At 43.8% G+C, this 6656-nt stretch overlaps 1 protein-coding gene across 1 annotated transcript in view; it reads left to right on the top strand.

The window, feature by feature from the left end:
- Positions 1 to 1224: 1224 nt before the first annotated feature.
- Positions 1225 to 6656, top strand: part of LOC120508195 (suppressor of SWI4 1 homolog) — a gene marked incomplete at both ends in the record, with an annotated part of 8533 nt that continues 3101 nt past the window's right edge. Inside the window, 5 exons of the mRNA XM_039721566.1 lie at positions 1225 to 1326; positions 2442 to 2492; positions 3868 to 4041; positions 5486 to 5562; positions 6055 to 6069. Coding sequence (XP_039577500.1) covers positions 1225 to 1326; positions 2442 to 2492; positions 3868 to 4041; positions 5486 to 5562; positions 6055 to 6069 — 419 coding nt within the window. The remainder of the gene's footprint in view (positions 1327 to 2441; positions 2493 to 3867; positions 4042 to 5485; positions 5563 to 6054; positions 6070 to 6656) is intronic.

Genomic DNA, 6656 nt, shown 5'->3' on the forward strand with positions numbered 1-6656 from the left:
TGCCTCAGGAATGGTGGGATTGAGGGATTTTGGGGCTTTTAATGGGAATTTTGGGGTTTTTAATGGGAATTTTGGGGTATTTAATGGGAATTTTGGGGTTTTTCCAAGGAAATTGAGTTTTTTCCCAGAAATTCCGAGGTTTCTCTCCCAGAATTTTTGGGATTCGGGAATTTGGGATCCAGGATTTCTGGGGTGCCTCAGGAATGGTGGGATTGAGGGATTTTGGGGCTTTTAATGGGAATTTTGGGGTTTTTAATGGGAATTTTGGGGTATTTAATGGGAATTTTGGGGTTTTTCCAAGGAAATTGAGTTTTTTCCCAGAAATTCCGAGGTTTCTCTCCCAGAATTTTTGGGATTCGGGAATTTGGGATCCAGGATTTCTGGGGTGCCTCAGGAATTGTGGGATTGAGGGATTTGGGGGCTTTTAATGGGAATTTTGTGTTTTTTCCAAGGAAATTCAGATTTTTCTCAGGAATTCCGGGTTTTTTCCCAGAAATTCCAGAGTTTCTCTCCCAGAATTTTTGGGATTCGGGAATTTGGGATCCAGGATTTCTGGGGTGCCTCAGGAATGGTGGGATTGAGGGATTTTGGGGTTTTAATGGGAATTATGTGTTTTTTCCAAGAAAATTCAGATTTTTTCCAGGAATTTCGGTTTTTTTCCCAGAAATTCCGAGGTTTCTCTCCCAGAATTTTTGGGATTTGGGAATTCAGGATCCAGGATTTCTGGGATGCCTCAGGAATGGTGGGATTGAGGGATTTTGGGGCTTTTAATGGGAATTTTGGGGTTTTTAATGGGAATTTTGGGGTATTTAATGGGAATTTTGGGGTTTTTCCAAGGAAATTGAGTTTTTTCCCAGGAATTCCGAGGTTTCTCTCCCAGAATTTTTGGGATTCGGGAATTTGGGATCCAGGATTTCTGGGGTGCCTCAGGAATGGTGGCATTGAGGGATTTTGGGGTTTTTAATGGGAATTTTGGGGTTTTTAATGGGAATTTTGGGGTTTTTAATGGGAATTTTGGGGTTTTTAATGGGAATTTTGGGGTTTTTAATGGGAATTTTGGGGTTTTTAATGGGAATTTTGGGGTTTTTAATGGGAATTTTGGGGTTTTCCAAGGAAATTGAAGTTTTTTCCCAGGAATTCCGAGGTTTCTCTCCCAGAATTTTTGGGATTCGGGAATTCGGGATCCCGGATTTCGGGGGGCACTGAGGGATTCTGCCCTTCCAGGTGCGCCGCAGCAATTCCCTGCGGGACCTGGTGGCCGTGGCCGGGCCCCTGGGGGTGACGCAGTTCCTGGCGCTCAGCAAATCCCAAACCGGCGTCAACCTGGTGAGAATTCCGGGAATTTTGGGAATTCCGGGGGGGCCCAAACCCTGTCGGACCCAGAGGATGAAAGGATTTTCCAAGATTGATCCCAAAATCTGTGATTGATCTCAAAGTAAACGCTCTGATGGGTCTGGGATGGGGTTTGGGGTCAGGAATTTTCCGGGATTTTCCCGGGAATTTTTCAGGATTTTTTTGGGATTTTTCTGAGGATTTTTCTGAAGATTTTTTGGGGATTTTTCCAGAATTTTTCTGGGATTTTCCTAGAATTTTCTTGGGATTTTCCTAGAATTTCCCTGGTATTTTTTCCAGGAATTTCCCAGAATTTTCCTGGGATTTTTTTTCAGAATTTTCCCAGGATTTGTTTGAGATTTTTTCCCAGAATTTTCCTGGGATTTTTTTCAGAATTTTCCCAGGATTTGTTTGAGATTTTTCCCAGAATTTTCCTGAGATTTTCCAGGAGTTTTCTGGCATTTTTCTGGGATGTTTCTGGGAATTTTTCCAGAACTTTCCTGAGGATTCATCTGGGATTTTTGTGGGATTTTCCAGGACTTTCCCAATATTTTTCCCAGGATTTTTTCTGGGATTTTTTTCCTGGATTCTTCTGAGGATGTTTTGGGGGTTTTTTCCCAGGATTTGTTTGAGATTTTTCCCAGAATTTTCCTGGGATTTTCCAGGAGTTTTCTGGCATTTTTCTGGGATGTTTCTGGGAATTTTTCCAGAACTTTCCTGAGGATTCATCTGGGATTTTTGTGGGATTTTCCAGGACTTTCCCAATATTTTTCCCAGGATTTTTTCTGGGATTTTTTTCCTGGATTCTTCTGAGGATGTTTTGGGGGTTTTTCTGGGATTTTTCCAGAATTTTCCAGGGATTTTTCTGAGATTTTTCTGAGGATTTTTTGGAGATTTTTATGGGATTTTCCACAGGATTCTCCCGTGATTTTTCCTGGGATTTTCCTGGGATTTTTCCAGAATTTTCCCAGGATTTTTCTGGGACTTTTCCAAGATTTTTTGTGGGATTTTTTCCATATTTTTTCTGGGAATTTTCCCAGAATTTTCCAGGATTTTTCTGGGATTTTCCTGCATTTTTCCCCCCTCCTGAATTTTTCCTTCTTTCCCAGAAAATTTTCCGGCTGCCGGGAGGTCCCACCCTGACCTTCAAAGTGCTTCAGGTACGTCCAGGAATTCCGGGAATTTTTGGGAGTTCTGGGGGGTTTTTTTTGCGTCCTGGAGGAGAGATTTTTTTGGGGGAATTCTGGGGGTGATTTTTATGCATTCCAGAGGCAATTCCAGGATTTTTTTTTGGGAATCCATCCCATTTTAACTCTCTTCCCATTACACCCTGATCCAGAATCTGCGGTTTTTATTTTTAGGATTTGGGATTTTTTTTTGATTCGGAGCTGATTTTTATGGGATTTCTCAAGTTTTGTTGGATTTTTTTGAGAATTTAATCCCATTTTTTCCCATTTTTCCCCATTTTCTGCCCAGTTTCAGCACTCCCTGGTGTGTGACGTGGTCTTGGCCCTCAGGAGGCACGGCCTGCCCGAGCAGCAGTTCCGGGGCTCCTGAGGGGGATTTTAATTGAATTTTTTTGAGATTTTCTTGGGATTTTTGGTATTTTAATGGATTTTCTCAGGATTTAATCCCATTTTTTCCCATTTTCTGCCTATTTCCAGTACTCCCTGGTGTGTGATGTGGTCTCGGCCCTCAGGAGGCACGGCCTGCCCGAGCAGCAGTTCCGTGGCTCCTGAGGGAGGATTTTAATGGGGTTTTTTTGGGATTAAATGGATTTTAATGGGATTTTTTTAGTTTTCAGCACTCCCTGGTGCATGACATGGTCTCAGCCCTCAGGAGGCGCGGCCTGCCCGAGCAGCAGCTCTGAGGCTCCTGAGGGGGGATTTTTTAACTGAATTTTATGGTATTTTTATCAAATTTTTCAGGATTTAATCCCATTTTTTCCCATTTTTTCCCGTTTCCTCCCCATTTTCAGTACTCCCTGGTGCGTGACGTGGTCTCAGCCCTCAGGAGGCACGGCCTGCCCGAGCAGCAGTTCCGGGCTCCTGAGGAGGGATTTTAATGGGGTTTTTGGGGGGATTTTTGGTATTTTTATCAAATTTTTCAGTATTTTTTCCCATTTTTTCCCATTTTTTTCCCGTTTTTCCCTGTTTTCAGCACTCCCTGGTGCATGACATGGTCTCAGCCCCCAGGAGGCGCGGCCTGCCCGAGCAGCAGTTCCGAGGCTCCTGAGGGAGGATTGTAGTGGGATTTTTAGGGGTTTTTTTTGAGATTAAGTGGATTTTAATGGGATTTTTTTTTTAATTTTTGTTCTTTTTGTGGATAATTTCAGGATTTTTTCCCTTTTATCTCATTTTCTCCCTGTTTTCAGCACTCCCTGGTGAGTGACGTGGTCTCAGCCCTCAGGAGGCACCGCATGCACGAGCAGCAGTTCCAGGGCTCCTGAGGGAGGATTTTAATGGGGTTTTTGTTAATTTTATCAAATTTTTCAGTGTTTAATCCCATTTTTTTGCATTTTCTGCCCGTTTCCAGTACTCCCTGGTGCGTGACGTGGTCTCAGCCCTCAGGAGGCACCGCATGCACGAGCAGCAGTTCCTGCACCCCCCGCTGCTGGTGCTGGGCAATTTCGGGGCGCGGGCGCGGCCGGAGCTGCGGCTGATGGCCGGGATGTTCCAGGGGATGTTCCCGGCCCTCAACGTCCACAAGGTCAGGGAAGAGACCGGGATTTCATCCAGGAATTACCTGGAATTATTTGGGAATTTATCGGGAATTTATCGGGATTTTATCGGGAATTTATTGGGAATTAATCGGGAATTAATTGGGAATTAATCAGGAATTATTGTGGAATTATTTGAGGATTATTCAGGGAATTATCCAGGGAATTGTCCAGGAATTATCCCAGAATTATTTAGGAATTTTATCTGGAGTTTTATCTGGAATTTATCCAGGAATTACCTGGGAATTGTCTGGGAGTTACCTGGGAGTTGTCTGGGAATTATTCAGGGATTTGGGAATTCTGGAATTGTCTGGAAATTTGGGAATCCAGGAATTCAGGAATCTGGGAATTTGGGAGCTGGGATCTGGGGAAAAAAAAGAGGATTTGGAGTCTGGAGGGGTTTGGGAATGGAGACAGGGGAAAAGGGGATTTGGGGTCTGGGAGCAGGGAAAGGGCATTTTTCCCATTTCTCCCATTCCCATTATTCCCATTTTCCCATTTCCATTTTTCCCATTTCTCCCATTTTTCCCATTCTCATTTTTCCCATTTTCCCCATTCCCCATTTTTCCAATTTTCCCCATTTTTCCATGTTTCCCATTTTCCTTATTCCCATTTTCCCATTTCTCCTATTTTTTCATTACTCATTTTTCCCATTTCCCCATTTTCCCATTTCCCCCATTCCCCCCATTCCCCTTTTCCCCATTCCCATTTTCCCCATTCCATTTTTCCCATTTCTCCCATTTTTTCATTACTCATTTTTCCCATTTCCCCATTTTCCCATTCCCCCCATTCCCCTTTTCCCCATTTCCCCCATTTTTCCATTTTTTTCTGTTTTTCCCATTCCCAGTTTCCCATTTTCCTGGGTTTTTTTTTCATTTTTCCCATTCCCTGTTTTTCCCTTTTTCCCATTTTTCCCACTGTTCCCATTTTCCCCATTTCTCCCATTCCCATTTCTTCCATTCCCACTTTTCTCATTTTCCCCATTTCTCCCATTTTCCCCTTTTTTCCCATTTCTCCCATTTTCCCCTTTTTTCCCATTTCTCCCATTTTTCCCATTCCCATTTTCCTTGTTTTTCCCATTCCCATGTTCCCATTTTCCCTTTTTTCCCCATTTTTCCCATCCCATTTTCCCCTTTTTTCCCTTTTTTCCCCATTTTCCCCTTTCCTCCATTTTCCCCATTTCTCGCCTTTTCCCCATTTTCCCATTTTCCCATTTTCTTGTTGTTTTTTTTTTCTATTTTTCCTGTTCCCCATTTTCCCCATTTCCCCATTTCTCCCCATTTCCCCATTTCTCCCATTTTCCCATTTTTCCCACTTCCATTTTCCTTGTTTTTCCCATTTCTCCCATTTTTCCCATTTCCCCATTTCTCCCATTTCTCCCATTTTTCCCGTTTTTCCCATTTTCCCCATTTTTTCCCCATTTTGTGCCCCCAGGTGAACCTGAACTCCATCCGTCGCTGTTTGCTGATCTCCTACGACGCCGACTCGCAGCTCCTGGAGTTCCGCCACTAGTGAGAGCCAAATCCCAATTCCCAAATTCCCAAATCCCTGAATTCCCAAATCCCCGAATCCCCAAATCCCCCAATTCCCAAAGTCCTGAATTCCAAATTCCCTGAGTCCTGAATTCCCAAAGTCCTGAATTCTCAAAGTCCCAAATTCAAATTCCCAAAGTCCCAAATTCCCCAAAATCCTGAATTCCCAAGTCCTGAATTCCCAAATCCCTGAATTCCCAAATTCCCGAATTCCCAAGTCCTGAAATCCCAAATTCCCCAAATCCCGAATTCCCAAAGTCCTGAAATCCCAAAGTCCCAAAGTCCTGAATTCCCAAATTCTCTCGGTCCTGAATTCCAAATTCCTGAAGTCCCGAATTCCCAAAATCCTTAATTCTAAAAGTCCCAAATTCCTGAATTCCCAAAAAGTCCTAAAATCCCAAAGTCCTGAATTCCCCAAGTCCCATTTTTCCCTGGATTTTTCCCAAATTCCCGTTTTTTCCCCCATTCCAGCAGTGTCCAGGTGCTGCCCCATTCCCAAATTCCCATTTTTCCCTGGATTTTTCCCATTTTTTCCCGTTTTTTCCCATTTTCCCCTGTTTTTCCCCCATCCCAGCAGTGTCCAGGTGCTGCCCCATTCCCAAATTCCCATTTTTCCCTGGATTTTTCCCATTTTTTCCCGTTTTTTCCCATTTTCCCCTGTTTTTCCCCCATCCCAGCAGTGTCCAGGTGCTGCCCCATTCCCAAATTCCCATTTTTCCCTGGATTTTTCCCATTTTTTCCCGTTTTTTCCCATTTTCCCCTGTTTTTCCCCCATTCCAGCAGTGTCCAGGTGCTGCCCCATTCCCACATTCCCATTTTTCCCTGGATTTTTCCCATTTTTCCCTGTTTTTCCCCCATCCCAGCAGTGTCCAGCTGGTGCCCCATTCCCAAATTCCCATTTTTTCCCCGTTTTTTCCCATTTTTCCCTGTTTTTCCCCCATCCCAGCAGTGTCCAGGTGCTGCCCCATTCCCAAATTCCCATTTTTCCCTGGATTTTTCCCAAATTCCCGTTTTTTTCCCCCATTCCAGCAGTGTCCAGGTGCTGCCCCATTCCCAAATTCCCATTTTTCCCC

Source organism: Passer montanus, unplaced genomic scaffold, assembly GCF_014805655.1.
Source record: "Passer montanus isolate IOZ18808 unplaced genomic scaffold, ASM1480565v1 scaffold456, whole genome shotgun sequence".
NCBI lineage: Eukaryota > Metazoa > Chordata > Aves > Passeriformes > Passeridae > Passer > Passer montanus.